This window comes from Phoca vitulina, unplaced genomic scaffold (assembly GCF_004348235.1).
Source record: "Phoca vitulina isolate PV1807 unplaced genomic scaffold, GSC_HSeal_1.0 scaffold3, whole genome shotgun sequence".
Classification (NCBI taxonomy): domain Eukaryota; kingdom Metazoa; phylum Chordata; class Mammalia; order Carnivora; family Phocidae; genus Phoca; species Phoca vitulina.
This window is the reverse complement of record NW_022589706.1, coordinates 73,237,387-73,257,866: the sequence shown is the minus strand read 5'-3', so window position 1 is coordinate 73,257,866 and position 20,480 is coordinate 73,237,387. Positions and strand designations below refer to the sequence as shown.

Below are 20,480 nucleotides of genomic sequence, written 5' to 3'. Positions count from 1 at the left end.
TTGTGTGTATCAATAATCCCTTTTTTGCTTTTTTACTTTTGTTGGCTGAGTATTATTCCACTGTATGAATATACCACTTTTATTTTAACTATCACATACTGATGAAAATTTGTTTTTTTTCCCAAATTTGAGCTATTATAGATAAAATTGCTATGAACATTCTTAAATACTCATTTTTTGTTGGAAATACATAGGAGTGAAACTAGTAGGCTAAAGTTTAGGTGCACATTTACTTTTGTAAGAAACTGACACAATCTTCTTTCTCCAATGTGCTTGAGAATGTTTTATATATTCATCAGAAATTTATGAGAGTTCTGGTTATTCCATATCTTTTCCAACTTTTGTTGTTGTCAATCTTTTCAGTGTTAATCATTTTCATGAGTGCATAGAAGTATATTATTCTGGTTTTAAATTGGGTTCTCCAATTATGAATAATTAAATCATTGTTTCATGTGCTTATTGGCCATTTTTATATCTTCTATGAAGTGTTCATTCAAAATCTTGCCCATTTGTCTTGGGTTGTTTGTCCTTTTATTATTGAGTTTTATAATTCCTTACATATGCTTAACACAAGTCCTTTATCAGATATATATTTTGCAAATATTTTCTGCTACGCTGCCCATTCACTTCATAAATGGTGTATTTGTTGGGAAGAACTCTTAATTTTAATGAATTATATTTTATATATTGTGTATTCTTTTTTTTTTTTTTTGAGAGAGAGAGAGCATGTGAGTGGGGGGGGAAGGGAGAGAGAGAAAGAGAGTGAGAGAGAGAGACTCTTAAGCAGACCACACTTAGCATAAATCCCAACATGGGACTCGATCTCATGACCCTGAGATCACGACCTGAGCCAAAATCAAGAGTCAGATGCTTAACTGACTGAGTCACCCAGGTGCCCCTGTATATTGTGTTTTCTAATTATTAATTTCAGTGTCTTATTAAATAAGTATTTGTCTACGCCAAATTACATTTCTTCTAGAAACCTTATGTTTTTAACTATTTTTTTTTTAGGTTTATCTGTTCTCTTCAATTAATTTTTGCATGTGGTTTAAGTTAGGAATCAAGATTTATTTCTTTTCACACATTTCCCTTTTTTTCAACACCATTTTTCCCATTCAATTTTATTGGCATCTTTTACAATCAATTGACTACACAAGTGTACTATTCCACTTATCTATAAATATATTTTTCCCATGTACTCACCCACCATACTTGTATCACCTGTTTTACAAATTACAGCTAAAATCCTTGAGTCCCTTGTCTGTATTTCCTATCACTATACCTTCACTTTCCACTTACTTCTTATCTCTCCAAACCTGCTTCACTGTTCCATTGAAGCTTACTATAGTAAGGTCACCAATGGTTTCTATATTATTATATCAAATAGACATTTTTAGGGCCTTAGCATTCTTAGACTTATTTTTTATTATTTTAATTTGACTACTTTCTCATTCTGAAAAGTACTCTTCTCTTGTCTTAGGTGACTCCACATTTTTTTCCACTCTGATCATTCCTTATTCTGTTTTTCAGGCACCCCTCTCTCCGCCCAGAGTTTAAAGTTAATATTTTTCTGTGTTCTTCTCTAAGCTTTTTTTTTCTGTAAAATTCTCTGTCTGAACACTTATATGTCTCTGTTAACATCCATATACTGATGTGTATAGAAATCTTCATCTCCAGCCCAAATAACTCACCATGCTTTAGTCATGGATATTCAACTACCTACTGGACTCTCTATATGACTCAGAGACAGCTCAAAACAGACATGATTAAAATTAAATTCATTATTTCCAACTTGTGCTTATCTCCTGGTTTCCCTGTCTTTGTAACAAGACAAGAAATCCATTTTTTTTCTTCCTTTACCTATCTTTGCCTTTACCAACTGCAACAATCTAAATGAAACAATGCCTATAATGCACTTGGCACAGTACCTGCTTTACGAATGCAAAATCAGTGTCAGTTCCTGTCATTTGGAACAGCAGAAGAGCCTCATGCTGACTAGCTGAAACTCCAGAACCAGAATGCCTGGGTTTAATTCCTGCCTTTTCCACTCATTAGTTATGTGAATTTGGACAAATTATTTAATTTTTCCATTGCTCAGTTTGATCACCTGAAATAAAGATTTTAATAGTACTTAACTCAGATATTTCTGTGAGTATTAAATGGCTTAATATAAGGAAAACCACTTAGCATAGTACAGTGATATAAATTCCATCTAACTGCTAGCTATCATGGTTATTACTATTACAGATATCATCCAAACTTTTGTGAAATTTGATGAGTACAGTTTGTAGGTATCTAGCAAGTCCATTTGCTTTTCCCCATTCCTTTAACCATTATTTTGGTTTACATGTCTATGCTTTTCTATCTGAATTACTATAATAATCTCTTACTAATGCCTTAGTCTTCATATCCTTCTCTCAGTTCCCTCTGCCCCCAAATTACACTTCCTAAACAAGTCATGATCATTCTTTACCCTAGTTAATATCCTTTAGTGGCTTCCCTTTTCCCTTAGGATAAGGTTAAAATTACTCAAAATTTTATAAAAAGCCACTCATGATCTTTCCTTTGCCTACTTTTCCAGCCTCATTTCTTGCTATCTTTGAAATTCCACTCTGCATTCCTATCAAAAACAAAAGACCTCATTCAGTTTCTTGAACACACTATTATTATATATTATATTATATTATATTATATTATATTATATTATATTATATTATAGATTTTTGCACATTCTATTTCTTCTGTGTGGAATAATTCCCCTCATGTTTTTCTTGGCTGACTCCTACTCAACATTTAGGTCCGTATTTAAAACCTTATTTTTTCTAACACCAACCATAAGCTCTCATAACAACATGTACTCCTCCCATTAGGGTATTTATCATATGGCAAGGCCATATGCCTGTTTGCAGGTCTCTCTGTGCCACTAAAATGTAACCCTTATGAGGGATCCTATTTTTTTTTAAGATTTTATTTATTTATTTGACAGAGAGAGAGAGAGCACAAGTAGGGGGAGTAGCAGGCCAAGGGAGAGGGTGAAGCAGGCTCCCCGCCAAGCAGGGAGCCCGATGTGGGGCTCGATCCCAGGACCCTGGGATCATGACCTGAGCCAAAGGCAGATGCTTAACAACTGTGAATGCTCCTATTTATCTTATACTTTTTTTTTAAATCCCAGCTCCTACTTTAAAACTAGTACATCGTGTGTGTTCGATGTGACTTGACTGATTGAATGAATCCTTACAACAAAGGAAAGCAACTCACCTAAAGCTGAAAAGAATCTAAAATATAACAAATAAAAAGAAGCATTCATATAGTCATGCAAAGTATGCTTATACAGTCTACCCTTCTACATAAGAAGTTACCCAACCTGAAAAATAAATTTAAAAAAAGGAGAAGAAATAATTAGTTTCTTAGAGAACCATAATAATTTGTTGAAGAAATGGTATAATTTGAGGGGTAAATTAGCAAAACCGATACGGTGTAGAGAGAGAGATAAGAGAAGATTCATTATATATTATCATGGAGGCCAGGAAATCCCATGATCTGCTGTCTGTAAGCTAGAGAACCAGGAAAGCTGGTGGTGCAAAAACACACTCCAAGTCAGAAAGTCTGAGAACCAGGGGAGCTGATGGTGTAAGTTCCAGTCTGAATCCAAAGGCCCAGAAGCCAGGATCACAGATCGTCAACAGCAGGAGGAGATGGATGTCCTGGGTCAAGCAGAGAGCAAATTCACTCTTCTCTGTCTTTTTATTCCATTCAGACCCTCAATGGCTTGGATGATGTTCACCTGGGTTGGTGAGAAGAGTCTTCGTTCCTCAATCTACTGATTCAAATGCTAATCTCTTCTGGAAACACCCTCACAGGGACACCTCGTAATAATGTCTTAACCACTATTGAAGTATCTTAGCCTAGTCAAGCTGACACATAAAATTAACAATCATAAGGGGAAGTAATTATAATAGTTTTCATTTTATAAGTGCTCATTTGTCTTAGATCTTGTGCTAAACATAATCTTTTTTTTTTTTCCCCCCCTTTACAACTACCTAGTAACGGATAAAAAGACTAAAGCACAAGGCTATTAAGTAGTGGAACTTGAACACAAACCCAACTTTGGTCAATTGCAAGTCCTATAGTCTTAACCTCCATGACATAATCCACACCAGCATCCAATACACTCTTCACAATAGCAACTGATTACAGCTAGCAAATATTCTGGAGCCAACCACATTGAAAAACTGATACTGCTCCCTAACCAATATCTTGACCTCCCCCCAGCTTAATTCTATCCCATGCATAATGCATGCTGAGGAGTCAGAGAATGGAATGGCAAGAAACTATACTATATTTTCTATTCAATCATTAACCATAATAAACAAAAGAACATAAAGGTAGACATGAAAACTTTGCCACATATCAGGAAAAAATACAATTCTGTCCATTCCAAAAATTGTTTACCTTATTGAGAATTGGGCAATTACTCCACAGAGTTCTTAACCCTACCATCAAAATTTACAATCTGGTATTATATAAATGTATATGTATCTAAAATATGAAAAAATCTATTGCATAATGCAGTTTCATTTAACTTTTCTGGTGACTGCTTTATGACAGTGAACTGCATGGTCTAAAAATGTAATGTGACAAAGAATATATCTGCTTTCTATCTCAAGGACATTCTTGAAAATGAGATGTAATATTTCAAGAGTTTTATCCTTGTGAGTAAAATGTTAATAAATAGATAAATCTTTAACACTTGCCAAGTCATGAGTTGTATTCAGTATGGCTAAAAGAAGAACATGATGTCTTAGGGGGCAGGACTAGAATGTAAAAATTTAAATGTCACCACTATAGAGGTTAGCCCAATCTGGAAAGTTATTCTTGATCAAGGGTTGAAGGATATTACAATTGGAATAAGTTATTGATAATGACCCATTAGAACGAGTCAGACCAAATAAACCACTCATACCAATGATGCAATGTGAAATCTACACTGGGATTCTCTCCAGAATGACCTAAAGGAATAAAATGGCTGGCTGGGAGCCATTCTTCTGCTCATATACTTTCTCACACTATAGGACAGAGAATATCTCAGAAAATAGAGAAATGCACTTCTGTAGGCTTACTAATGGTTTATTTGAGAGAAAATATTCAATAAATCTGTTATTCTTGGCTTTGAAAATAGTTTTGTCTAAAAGTTGTATTAGTATTTATATTAGTCTTCACATGGGATTTTAAAATGTTTTTGTATTTCAGAGTCCATTGTCTCTCATGGTTCTTCTCCCCCTCCGATTTTGTAATATTTGAATTGTATTTACTTGGTAAGAATAACTATAAAAGTAATAGATAATATTTATTTATTTGCTAGGTATACTAAGTAATTTTCCTACATTTAATTCTCTAAATAACCTTACGAAGCAAGTACTATTATCATAATCATAATAAGATATTTACCTACATGAAATCTCCATAATAATACCATGACACAATTTTATTTTCATAGCCAGTGTTTCAAAGATAATGAAACTAGGTTAAGACTGATTAAATAATTTGCAGTAAGACTCACAGTACACAGTGAGGTAAGACTCCAGCCCAGGCTTGCCTGACCTTAGAACCTCTGCTCCTAATCACAGTACTTTCCATCACTTCATCCTGTATATTATTTAAACAGTGACATTTTCAAGGAAAATACTGATTATAAGAAAAACTAAGGGACTGTACTATAGCCACTGCTTTATTCAGACAAACCAATGCTCATCTCCTATATTGTTTGTAGGAACTCACTATTCAACACATACACACACACACACACACCACATATAATTTAGTTATTTCTAGAATGATAGTTATAAATCAAACCACCTCAAGTAAAATCCTTGTTTCCCATAGTCACAATATTATATAATAAATACTGGAAATTCATTTTGAACCATTAAACATATTTAAATTGTCCCTTCAAAATAAATGAGATTAAATTAACACACAAATATCTGTTTTTAAAAACATTTAGAACCAACCTTTAATATAATTGCTATGGCAAAATACTTCTGCATCGGCTGGACTGGTTCAGACTTCTTACGTATAATACTTCATTGAAGTTTGTTTTCAAGACACAACCCTTCTGATAGGTCTTATTGCAAGTGTAAGTCTCTATTTTTCCAAAAACCAACAAACCTTGTTTAAAATCAACATCATCAGTTTCAATTTTTTTTTGGTTCTGATTTAGCAGATGTCAACATAGTTATGTGAGAGTCTTTGAATGGTAAATATTAGGGTAGAAGTTATTTCTGTGAAGACATTCTGAATGATCTCTTCCATGAAAGTTAGCTGATTATCCACACCAGCTTCTCTTTGTTAACATTTAGTTCATTTCACTATTCAATTATCTATTCTACCAATATTCATTGAACATCCACTGGATGCCATGCACTTTTCTTATGCTGAAAATATAAGAAATATAAGATGCATCCTTCTTTTTTAAATGTTATATTGGTCATGGGAAGGGATTTGTAAATGTGAGTCTGGGTAATTTTGCTCTGAGGAGTTTTTAAGAGTTATCATTTCATGACTTCTTTTTATTCCTTTTGTCTGATGCTAAGATTTATAGAAGCACATTTCTTAATAACTCCCCTATTTAAGGTTGCCAGAAGTTTTGCAGTGGTATATGAAACACAAAGAAACAAATCTGTTGCAGGGGGGGGATAAGGTAACAAATATCTGGAAAAAATCACTATATCATATACATTTTACAGTTCCAACAGCTTGATCAAATTCTATCTGATGTCAGAGACATATTTACCATATCGAATTATTTAACTCTGTTTTAGACCATCTACAGTTTAGTAATCATATATATCATCTGCATGTCATTGCAAAAGGTAAGGAGGGCAAGTCATGTATATTCATCAGCAATAATTATTAGAGCAAAGATTAATTGCTACCAATAATAATTAGTCAAGTTGATAATTAATGACCATAGTGTACCTACCACCGCATTAAAAAAGCAATTATGTTTCTCATTGCTACATCTTATCTGTATCATCTAGCAAATTACAATTGTAAATGATAATACATATTGAGGACTTTATTGCTGCGTAATTAATTGAGGAAGTGTTCTCAAGCCATGATTCACCCACTGATTTTATGCAAAGAATATGATGTAAATAAAAGATGTAATGCAAATTTATTGCAGTAAATTTACTATAGTAAAATTGAACCATACTATCTTATGTTAGGGAATTTATATAAATGTATTTTTATAATCTCTGTAGCTCTTATTCCATCTGGAATTCATACTTGAAAAGACTAACAAGAGAATAATTCCATGGAATCCAAATTTTTTTCCATAAAACCAAAGATGGTAGCAAGTACTATTTGAAAGGTAAGAACATTGAAAAAAAAACAATATTTATTAAACATAAAAATAATAAGTCACTTAAATAACTAATACAATCTTAGAATATATGTGAAAGTCAAGCATAAAAATAATAAAATATGCAATGAAGTTTATATCTCTTACACCTTCACAAATAGGTATTTTACCAGGAGGAGGAAGAATCCTAATAAACTTCCTAATAGAAAGAGCATAATAAATATACATTTTATTTGAAAATAAAGATATTAAGAAGATAGATAATGAACAAGTGGAGCTAACAGAGAAACTAACAGAGATGAGAAAATAAATAAGATCACAGTGTACCAATTTCTAAAAATATATAATGTAAATAGGCTTCTGAAATCATGGAATGAGGGCCTCTGTGACCTTGCTTTCTTATTGAAACAATGAAAATGTGGACAAAATAACTAAAATCAACCATTTCATAACTCCAGAAATTAACCAAAGCCACAGACCAAGCTGAACATCATCTATGCAAGAGAAGCTACTAACCCCCTGTAAGGCCGCAGGGTCTGTGCTATTTTGTACTTGGGGCTGGTCTCATTCCCCTTCCCTCCTCACATCAGTAATGTGGTGTCCAAAAGGCAGCAGTTTTGTAAATACTGGAGCGGTCTGACCTCTTCTGGAGCTCCCTTAAAAGCACCATTCCCAGAGCACAGTCAATATTTTGTTTGAAATTGCAGCTCTCTGAAAAATTTCTATCCCCAGGATGTTGTAGACTTTTGATTTGTCTCAGAACTCAGTTCAGTGGGAAAAGACGGAGCCCCACAGCATTACCAAAACAACAATATGCTGGCAACATCACAGCTGACAGTTGGGGGATGGGGATTTATAAAAAGAAATCCTGGAGAGGGGCGCCTGGGTGGCTCAGGCGTTAAGCCTCTGCCTTAGGCTCAGGTCATAATCCCAGGGTCCTGGGGTGGAGCCCCACATCGGGCTCCCTGCTCTACAGGAAGCCTGCTTCTCCCTCTCCCTCTCCCCCTGCTTGTGTTCCCTCTCTCACTGTGTCTCTCTCTGTCAAATAAATAAAGAAACTCTTTTTTAAAAAAAGAAATCCTGGAGAGCCAGATGACCACAAAGAACTTTAAAATGTTCGAAAATATTTATGAGGATCTTAAAGGCTATGTCCAAGCCCAGGAAAGACACAGGAAAGGCAAAGGTAGTAGTCATTCACATATGACTGACCTTAAAACTCTGTAGAAGCAAGGAGTAAAAGCCATGGATGTCTTGTACACTGCCTGATGTTTGGATGTGCCTTCTCACACATAGGCTCCCTTGAAAAAGGTGAAACATGTAATAGAATTTCATTTAAGGAAATTTTCTGGTGGATCATTGCTGGCATTTAAATTATACTGATCTAGAGGTGACCCTTAGGAAGCAAAACTTAAAAACAAGTTGTTGGGGTTTTTTGTTTTTTTGTTTTTTTTTAATGTGCTCAGTGCTACACACTGCCAGAAATACAGAAACTATAGAATTAGTCCAAGAAGATCATGAAACAAACAAGCAGATGCAAGAAAAACAATAATAACCTCAAAAATCTAAGCAGTAACAACAAATCTTGGAAGTAGGGGCCTTGATTCCCGACTACATGTCTAAATGACTGCATGTCTAAAGCACTCAATGAATGTAAAGAGTGATGTCTCACAAAATAAATATATATATATATATATATATATATATATATCAATAAAGAAGTAGAAATTATTAAAATGTTAATTATGGATTTGAAAAAATCAATGAAATGAAAACTGTACAAGTATCTCAACAAGAGATTTAAGCTGACAGAAGAAAGAATCAACAACCTTGAGGACAGGTCAATAGATATAATCCAGTTTGAGGAGCAGAATGGGAAAATGGATAAAGAAAGTGAACAGAACCTCAGAGAATATTGGGACACCATCAAGTGTACCAATATAAACATAACGGAAGTTCCAAAAGAGAGAAGAGAGGGAAAGGGGCAAAAAGAATATTTGAAAAACAATGGCTGAAAACTTGAAATTTTACCAAATATTAACCTACATGCCCAAGAAGATCAACAAACTTCAAGTAGAATAAACTCAGAGACCTATAGGTTATAGGTTATAGGTCCAAATCAAAATCACAAATAAGAAACGATTTCACACCCAGTAGGATGGCTTTAGTCACAGAGGCAGGGAACAAGTGTTCTTGAGAATTTAGAGAAACGGAACCCTTATACACTACAGAATGTAAAATGGTCTGGCAGTTTCTCAAAAGATTAACCAAGGATACAATGTAACCTTGCAATTCCACTTCTAGACATATACCTAGGAAAAATGAAAACATATATACACATAAAAACTAGTACATGAATTTTCCTACAGCATTATTCATGATAGCCCCAAATTGGAAAAAAAAAAAAACATAAATATCAATTGGGGAATGGATAAGCAGTATGTGGTATATCCACACAATGGAATATTATTCAGCAAATAAAAAGACATGAATTACTGATGAATGCTATACATGGATGAGCCTTCAAAATATTATCCTAATTGAAAGAATCCAATCCAAGAGACCACATATTATAATGGTTACATTTCTACAAAATGTCCAAAGCAGTCAAATCTATAGGTAGAGAGTAGAAAATTTGTTGTCTGGAGCTGGGGGTTGAAGGAGGGGCTGAGAATAAAAGTGACACTAATAAATGGGGAATTGGAGGGAGCAGGTATGAAGGAAATTTCCTAAAATTAAATTGTATTGATGGTTGCACAAGTCTGTAAATATACTAAAAATCAGTGAACTAGTCACTTTAAATTGCTTAATTTATGTTAGATGAGTTATATCTCAATAATGTTGTTAAAAAAAAAAAAACCAATCCCCCCCAAAAAGAAGAAAAATGTTATATAAAATCTCAGAGGAGTAATTTTAAAATGCTGAATGTGTTTTTAAAATTTGAATTAAAGAGTAATGAATAATACGGCACAACACAAATCATTTTTCAGCATGAAAACTCATATGGTCACCCATTAGTCAATTCATTACATTTTGTTACTTAAAGTATTTGCAAGGAGAACATACAGAAATTCCAAAAACATGCCACTAAGAAAGAGACAATGCCGATAGCAATTTGGCTTAAGAAGAAAGTTCATTTGGTATTTGGTGTTTGGCATTTTATAGAAGAATTTCATGTGAGGAAACTCTGATTGCTTTTGTGTATTGCATGTTGGTAAAATGCTGAGTGGTGAGGTTTTCATGCCCATGGCTCTTTCTTTTCAGAAATAAATAGACCCAAATTCCCATTTCCATCATCCTTGTGATGGAAGGTAGCCCTCCGACAATTTGACTGAGTTCAGGACCATAAAGGACAAAGGGAAGAAAATCTGAAAAATGAAAGCCTTTTTAGCTCCTGAGAATCATTATCTAAGTTCAGTATTAGGTCTCTTAAGACATTGTGATAAGCCACCAGTGACCCATTAAGAATGGGCTAGCACTGGACTTAGTATGCATAGATGATTTCCAGTTCAATTTAGTTTCCAGGCTATATTAGAATACTGCATATCCAGCTTTATGATAAATTCCTTCAGCTTTTGAAGTGTTTCCAGAAGAGTTTTCAGTGAACAGCAAGGTCAAGTTGAAAGTAGCCTTGCAATGAAAAATATAAGCAGGACAAACAGGAGGACATGTAGTTATAATTTGAATTTGAAATCAGCTGATTTATATCCCCTGCTTGTGTCATTTACTCTCTCTCCTCACTCTTGAAACAGCTTTAGAACTAGGTTCTGTAAATTCTTCCTCGTGCAAAAGATTAAAATAATAAATTCATTCAATTTCCATTAGGTTAAATGACCCTAAATCCTTTTTCCAACCTCTTACTGTCAATATACACCTGGATTCATTCATCATGATACCTAATATGTTATGAAAATAACTGAGTTACAGAATTTTGCAGAAATCAATTCTACATTCACATCATTTTGTGATGATAACAAAGCAAGATAAAACATGCTTCTAATTCACAGTGCAACAATACACCAAAGAGAAATCTGTTAATGGTCACCCAAAGTGTCCCCCCACCTATAAATGATGCTGAAAATAATAATAGCTAACATTTATTGGCCATCTACTGTATGTCATGCATTTTCATAAGCTCTTTATAAATATGAGTTAATCTTATTATAACCTTAGAAATCAGGACGATATATAAATCAGGAACTGAGGCATATAGAGTTTCATTAAATTGTCTAGGTTATGCAGTATGTTACAAAGTCAGGATCCTAAGGAGTGGTTAGGCTTGAGAGCCTGAGTTCTTAACCACTATATCTAGTCCTGTCTAATAAGAGCAGATGGTGTTGATTTCAATAGACAAATGTTCATCTATTTTTAAAAATATATTGGTTGCCAATAGCTAGAGGTCATTCAATGCCATTTGCGTTTTCATGGAATAGTTGCAGAGTGACATATATTTAAATTTATATGCAATTTAAAAAATCAAATTTGGGTAATTTAGTTACTTAGTAGAAACAAGGGAACAAGTGAGTTGTAGTTGTTAAAGCACCTAACGGAGAATAAAGAAATTTAACTTTTATTATGCCTCTCTAGACTTCAGTTTTCTCATCTATAATGTGAGAGTGGAAGATTTGACTTCAAATACTCCTTAGAATACAATAGCTATACAATTGTTTCTGTGATCTACTTCGATATCTTACATTCATATCTTCTGCCTATTTTTCCAAGAGGCTGTTTATTTTTTTCTTACACATTTATAATAGCACTTAATATACTAAAAACTAGAATCTATTCTTTGCAATATGTGTTAAATACATTTATTACCCATTTTATTATTTCTCTTATCTATTTTATGTTCTTTTGCCATTTAGAAATTTAAATAATTTTGTAGAGTCACTACATCATTTATTTTCTTCAACTTGCCTGATTTTCTGCTGTTATATTTCAACAGATGTTTCAAAATAAAATATAAAAGTAGGTTACCCAGTCTTTTCTTCCACTTTATGAATTGAATTTTTAAAAACATTTGATCTTTTATCCATTCAGAGTTTTTTATATAAAATATAAGTTAATTATAAATCAACTTTTCTCAAATAGCTAGCCAGTTATCCCAATCCTGATGTCACTTATTCAATTTTCTACCTCTTTCCCAACTGATTACCTATTAAGGGAACACAATCGTCATTATAAATTAAATTCCCAAATGAATTTAAGTCATTTTATAAACTCTTTCTTCTGTCCCATGGAACTGTCCATCTATGCCTGTGGCAACATCGGATTGACCAATAAATGTATGGAAATATTCTGAACCTTGCTAATGGTAAAAGGAAATTAAGGTAACAATGAGCTTTTCCTAAGCTTATCAGACATTGATTTACACTTTTAATCATACCAATATTGGTCAGAGTGACAAAACCAGTCACACCAAAAACTTTGCTGGAAATAATAATTGCACAACCAGGAGGTATCCATAGTTTAAATGTGCACACTCTTCAACTTCACACAGTGATTCTTAATGTGTGGTTGGAGGTCCCCAAGATCCTTTCAGGGGATTTGTGGGGCCAAGATGCTTTTCATAATAATACTAAGACATCATTGGCCTGTATAAACATTTCACTGTATAAATATTTTGTATTGATTGTTTAAAAGCAAATATGGGCAAAACTGTTGTCAGAATAAAGGCAGTGGCAGCAAATTACATTAGTAGTCTTTATTTTTCTCCATAATGCACACATAATAGTTTCACCCATAATATCCTGATGAAGCACTAAAGATTATTAACTTTATTAAAACTTTACTCGAGCCTATGATTATTGTAATATTTTATATAATGAACTATGAAATACACATTAAGCACTCTGTTGCCTACTGAAGTACGATGACTGTCTTGAGGGAAAAGCTCTTGTATTAGTTGAACTGGCATCTTATTCCATGGAACATTATCTTCACTAGAAAAAAATGATTGACAGACAAACTATGGTTATTCAGACCTGAATATTTGGGAGATACATTTTCTAGAATGAACAAAGTGATTCTGTCACTTCAGAGAAAACAACTGACCTGGCACTTACTCATTGCCAATGATAAAATTTGAGCTTTCAAGCAAAAATTAGAATTTTGAAAAATTATATGCATCACTGAATTTGACAGCTTCCTAAAACTTGAAGAGTTTATGGTAATATTAACAAACATGATTTCTTTTTCATATTATATAACAAAATGTGTCAACACTTGAAAATCCTTAATAACTTAGAGAAACAATATTTTCAAAATGATCCATGCATGGGTAAAAGGACCATTCAAACTGCAGAACACAAAATAGATTTTAAAGTAACAGTATGAAAAATTACCTTTGTTTCAGATTACACATTGCAACTAATCTTCAAGAAACTTGCATTTGTCAAGTTTTGATGTAGCATCAAAAAAGAATATTCACAATTTTCTGTAAAGGCTACTAAAATATTCCTCTCTTTTCCAACTTCCCATGCATGGGAAGCAAAATTTTCTTTATTCACCTCACCAACATTACATTAAATGCTGAAGCAGATGTCAGAGCTTAGCTGCCTTCTATTAAGTCAGATGTTAAAAAGATTTGCAAATATAGGGCGCCTGGGTGGCTCAGATGGTTAAGCGTCTGCCTTCGGCTCAGGTCATGATCCCGGGGTCCCGGGATCGAGTCCCGCATCGGGCTCCCTGCTAGGCGGGGAGCCTGCTTCTCCCTCTGCCTCTGCCTCTCTCTCTCTCTCTCTGACTCTCATGAATAAATAAATTAAAAAAAAAAAAAAAAACATTTAAAAAAAAAATAAAAAGATTTGCAAATATTTAAATGATGCCACTCTTCTCACTATTTTTTTGGTTTGAAAAAATATATTTATTTTTTATAAAAATATGTTAACATGAATCCGTTGGATATTATTTCAAATAATATTGTTAGTTATAATAGTATTTTTTTAAATTTTTAAAATTTCTCAGTTCTAATTTTTAATTTTTTAATTTTAGAGCAGCAACTACTGATAGATAGACCCTATATTTTTAAAAACTTGTTGCTTCCATCAATAACTTCTAAAAATGTAAAAGGGTCCTTATACCAGAAAGTTTGAGAGTTGTTGACTTTGAAAATCTACTAATAAAAAATCATCTTGAGTAAGTACACAAAATTATTAATAAACTAGTAACCTCAAGATATTTCACATTCTTTCCTTTTCTCAATGGAAGTTTTTAATTGAGGTTATTCTAATCCAACTCCATAGTTCCATACTGGGAGAAGATATCTTCTCTTTTGGTTGATAAGCTACAATCAGAAGATACCTTAAGATGGGAGGTGAATATATTACACATGCAGGGACATTGTCCCAAAGGGTAGACTAGTGGCAGAAGCCACCAGTTGTTGCCCAGTATCTATTGCCATCTTCTTCACAGTAATAGATCCTATGAATTTTAAGCTGGGCAAATGAGCTGCCAAAAATACAGTATTTGATAGTGTTTTTCTTCAGCTACATGTGACCAGTGGAATGTAAGCAAGATGGTAACACAACTCCTGTGAAGACTGGAATGTGGCTGTGATATCTAGAACTGGAATAGATATTTTACAGAACAAAGGGAAGTCACACGTTACAGATGGTAGAACACAGAAGGAGCTTGGTCCCTATGGATAACAGAGCCATCGTATTAGTCATAGTCTGCCAATAACTTCGTGAGAGTGAAAAAATTTCTATCTTGAAAAAGCTACCACAATTTGAGATTTTCTGTTACTCATAAATGAACCTAATTTTAACTGAGAAGTGACTCAGCAGTACTGCTAGGCACATGGGACTCTATTTTATCTACATACTTACTCTCTTTTTTTAGTGTCAATGATTTTCCTTTAGCATTACCAATGGAGTTTTTCAAGATAACAGATCATTATTGAAGTTGGCATCTCAAGTTTCCTTACCAAATATCTTTGGTAATCCTATTTCTATAGCACATGTCCACACAAAGCTACTGATACTCTTTTTTGACTTACTGGAAGATTTCAGAGCTAGTTCACACTCTAATTTATACACACATACACACACACACACACACACACTCGCACACACACACAATGAACCAAAATACTTGTTGTTTATAAATTAATAATTACTCCATCATTAACTAAATTAAGATTACTAGCACAGGAAATGAGCTAGGTAAATCTTTCCATCACTGAACTATAAAATGTTGGAATTAGAAGATGTCTTAGTAAACATCCAATTCAACTCATTCTTCTTTATAGATAAAGATGTTTAGCACCACAAGGAAAATTTACTTTAAGATGATTATTGATAAAGCAGGGACACATAAAAGCACATATTATTAATTCTCCAGCACATTCATTATAACCAGTAAGACCCGTTTCATCAGCTTGGGATACTATGAGTGAAGAGCATGTCCTTTCTTTCTTTCTTTAATTACTGAAAACCCTAATTGCTTTTATTAGCAGGAAGGCTGATTGCTGTAGAACTCTGTGATCATACTTGCTTCAGACTGGTAGTGAGAAGATGGAGAACTTGATCAACTCACTCAACCACGTCACTTCCTCTCTTCTCTCTTTGACACACAGATTCTTCCTTTGACACATAGCATTTATTTTATGTCATACAGATGTTTCAGTAATATAAGTTTATCTAAAAACACTGTGAACTTAGTGGAAAATCACACTTTAAAATGCAAAATTCATACTATACTTAGTAAGATGTAAGACTTTTACTTTGTTAAAATAAATAAGAATTCTTTTATTTAGTGCAAACAGTACTTTGATTTTTCTTTTAAGAATAAGATAAAAATAATTTAGATATTGCTTTAAAGCTGACTTTAGGAATCTTTAGAGCCTTCCAGGATCTATTTTATCTAACCTCCCTAAATGATATCTAAGAGATTTCTTTGCAAAAATCTTACTTATATGCACACAATCTTTTCAGTAGATGGCAATTATACTTTAATTTAATTCACTGTTTCTCTGCCCACTGCATTGATCTTTTGTCTATTTCTGTGCAAGTTAACTTATTTTGATATTTTATGTCATGAATCACTATAGAAATTTAATTAAATTGATATATTAACTGTTCTGTAATTGCCACTGAAGTATTGTAAATGTCAGACCACTCTGCTCCCATCCCAGATCAGGACTGCAAATAAGATACTGCAACTCAGATTCTTTTCTTTATCAAGAGATGTATACAAAAAATAACACAGCTATCTATTTTGGTCCAGGATCTGGAGCTAGAATTTTACCTTCCGGATAGATAGGATAAATGGTTTTGCAGAATATTTGATTAATTACCTGAAATTATTTGTTTCAAATTTTTCTAATAGTCCCATGTTCAATATTCTTCTGTGTCATGATCTGATCATGGATAAATTGGCTGTCAATATTAATGCCATTTGCTTTTTTAGGCTAGGATTTATTCAGCTTATTTAAAAACATGTTAGTTTCATCTCAGTTTTCACTGAGATTATTTTAAACATCTCTCTGGTTGATTTACTTTAAGAAATTCCATGATACATGTTATCAATATAAAATCCTTATAAAAATAAAATACCCAATTTAGCAAATTCATCATCTGAACACACAGGAATGATAATTACACACTTTAAGGTATTTATCAATGTGGCAGCACGGACTATTATGGAGCTATCTGGGCCAGAGTATTTAAGATAATTAAACTTGCATTTAAGAAAAGAGAGCACTTCCCACAGTATTGGTACTTAGACTGAAACAGGAGCATTTGTCTTGCAGAGTAAATGTAAGTTTAAATATTTTGAATGTTTAATATTTTTCTTTATTCAAAATTCATACTCTTGCATGCAATCAAATACAGAAGTGAAATCAGAGTAGGTGGCAAGTCATAATTAGTTTGAATCAACTACTGATACAAAGGGTCAGAATTACTTATCATTACATCCTAAATTAACATAATTCCTTCCTAAAATAGATGGGGATAAGGAAGTGATTTAGGCATTAATAAGCATTAATTTATATAAAACTTTAATTAACTTTCAATATTTTAAAACCATTTAATATCCTAAAACTCTAGTTAGTTGGCATTTTCCTCTTCACCCTTTTAACAGTCTCTATGAAATCGATGATGTTGCCTCTATCTTAACATCCAAAACAATGTAAGGTATAGTGTCATAAATAAATATTGGGGCATGTTAATTAAATACTGGAATAATGAATAAATACTAAAACACATTTTTGATTTGAGGTTTTATAAGAAAGCTTACTTTTTAAGTGTAGAAATCAATTTATTTTTAAAGTTATCCTAGAATTCTTTTGGTAATTTTTAATAAACTTCATAGTTTAGCCAGTCTTAGATTTACCAAAAAAAATGCAAAGATGGTGTAGAAAGTTTCCATATACTTCACACCCAAGTTCCCTTATTGTTAATATCTTCCATTGATATGGTACACAATTAATAAATCAATACTGACATATTAATATGTATTGTTAATATCTTAACATCACTATGCTCACAATGAATCATACTGAAACATTATTAATTCATGTTTCTACTTTATTCAGATTTCCTTAGTTTTTATGTCAATTTCCTATTCCTGGATCCCATTGAGGACACCATATTACTAGCCATTCTGTTTCTGTAATCTCCTCTTGGCAAGTTCTCTGACGTTCCTTGTTTTGGATGATTTTGATAGGTTTAGGGAGTACTAATCAGACTTTTTGTGTAACATCACTCAATAGGTATTTAATGTCTTTCTCATGATTAGACTGGAGTTACATGTTTTGGGAAGAAGACCATGGAGTTAAAGTGCCATTTCCATCACATCATATCAGGGGTACATACTATCAACAAGATTTATCATTGCTGATGTTGACCTCAATCACTTGAATTAGTTGGTGTTTGTCACGTTTCTCCATTATTGAGTTACTATACTTCCTTATTTCCACCCTTTACTCTTTTGAAAGAAGTTACTATGCATAACCTACATTGAAGAAATTGGGAGTTATGCTCCGCCTACTTGAGAGTAGATACCTACAAAAGATTATTTGCACTTTCTCTGTATGGAAGACTTCTCTATTCTTCTTGTTTGTTTGTTTATTCAATCATTTATTCATATCAGTATGGAGAGAAGTCTAATTTAAATCAATAACATCTACTACCAATGATAATTACTGAACTGGAAGGATTGTTCAAAAATACTTATGTCAGATTTCTTCTCAGCCACGCTGAAGTCATGTGTCCAGTCTGTGTCGATGCCAGGACCCACTAGGAGATGATGATGTTGGACACTGAAGGCAGAGAGGGATTTGTGGCGAAAGTCCAGGGCTTGCCCTGGTCTTGCTCGGCAGATGAAGTGCAGTGTTTTTTTTTCTGACTGCAAAATTCAAAATGGGGCTCAAGGTATTCGTTTCATCTACACCAGAGAAGGCAGACCGAGTGGCGAGGCTTTTGTTGAACTTGAATCAGAAGATGAAGTCAAACTGGCCCTGAAAAAAGACAGAGAAACTATGGGACACAGATATGTTGAAGTATTCAAGTCAAACAACATTGAAATGGATTGGGTGTTGAAGCATACTGGTCCAAATAGTCCTGACACGGCCAATGATGGCTTTGTACGGCTTAGAGGACTCCCCTTTGGATGTAACAAGGAAGAAATTGTTCAGTTCTTCTCAGGGTTGGAAATCATGCCAAATGGGATAACATTGCCGGTGGACTTCCAGGGGAGGAGTATGGGGGAGGCCTTCATGCAGTTTGCTTCACGGGAAATAGCTGAAAAGGTTCTAAAGAAACAAAGGAAAGAATAGGGCACAGGTATATCGAAATCTTTAAGAGCAGTCGAGCTGAAGTTAGAACTCACTATGATCCACCACGAAAGCTTATAGCCATGCAGCGGCCAGGTCCGTATGACAGACCTGGAGCTGGCAGAGGGTATAACAGCATTGGCAGGGGGGCTGGCTTTGAACAGATGAGGCGTGGTGCTTATGGTGGAGGTTACGGGGGCTATGAGGATTATAATGGCTATAATGATGGCTATGGATTTGGGTCAGATAGATTTGGAAGAGACCTCAATTACTGTTTTTCAGGAATGTCTGATCACAGATATGGGGATGGTGGCTCTACTTTCCAGAGAACAACGGGACATTGTGTATACATGCGGGGACTACCTTACAGAGCTACTGAGAATGACATTTATAATTTTTTTTCACCACTCAATCCTGTGAGAGTACATATTGAAATTCGTCCTGATGGCAGAGTAACTGGTGAAGCAGATGTCGAGTTTGCAACTCATGAAGATGCTGTGGCAGCTATGTCAAAAGACAAAGCAAATATGCAACACAGACACGTAGAACTCTTCTTGAATTCTACAGCAGGAGCAAGCGGTGGTGCTTATGGTAGCCAAATGATGGGAGGCATGGGCTTGTCAAACCAGTCCAGTTATGGCGGCCCAGCCAGTCAACAGCTGAGTGGTGGTTATGGAGGTGGCTATGGCAGCCACAGCAGCATGAGTGGATATGACCAAGTTTTACAGGAAAACTCCAGTGATTTTCAATCAAACATTGCATAGGCAGCCAGGGAGCAATGAACAGCAGCTACTACAGTAGTGGAAGCCGAGCATCTATGGGCGTGAACGGAATGGGAGGGATGTCTAGCATGTCCAGTATGAGTGGTGGATGGGGAATGTAACTGATCCTGATCACTGACTCTTGGTCAACGTTTCTTTTAAAAAGTTTAACAGTTTTGCAATACAAGCTTGTGATTGATGCTTACTCTGAGTGGAAATCAGGATTGTTTTAAAGACGTAAGGTTCAGTATTTTTTAACACAAACATTCATCTAGGAAGTAACAACAGAGTAAACTATAACTGTCAAACAATTTTCAGCTTTTCTCTAGTTCTATTGTAGGATGTACTTAAGCAGCAAGTGTATTTAGGTTAAAGCAGTTGAATTATGTTAAATGTTGCTCTTCTACCACATTACATTGAACACTGTAGGGATGCATGTTGAAAGACATGCTTTTTTGTAAAACTCAATATAGGAGCTGTGTCTACAATTAAAAGTGAACACATTTGGCATGTTTATTAATTCTGGTTTCATTTAATAACCTCTAAGGCACGTAAGTTGAAGCTTTTTTTTTTTTCT

The 20,480-nt window shown here is 34.1% G+C and overlaps 1 protein-coding gene across 1 annotated transcript; it reads left to right on the top strand.

Annotated features, from left to right (window-relative positions):
• The first annotated feature begins 18,616 nt into the window (after positions 1-18,616).
• Positions 18,617-20,043, top strand: LOC116628373 (heterogeneous nuclear ribonucleoprotein H-like). Its single transcript, XM_032398691.1, is given in 3 exon segments — positions 18,617-18,700; positions 18,702-19,128; positions 19,131-20,043. Coding segments are annotated over 3 exon segments (1,287 nt in total). The 3' UTR covers positions 19,907-20,043.
• Positions 20,044-20,480: the final 437 nt, after the last annotated feature.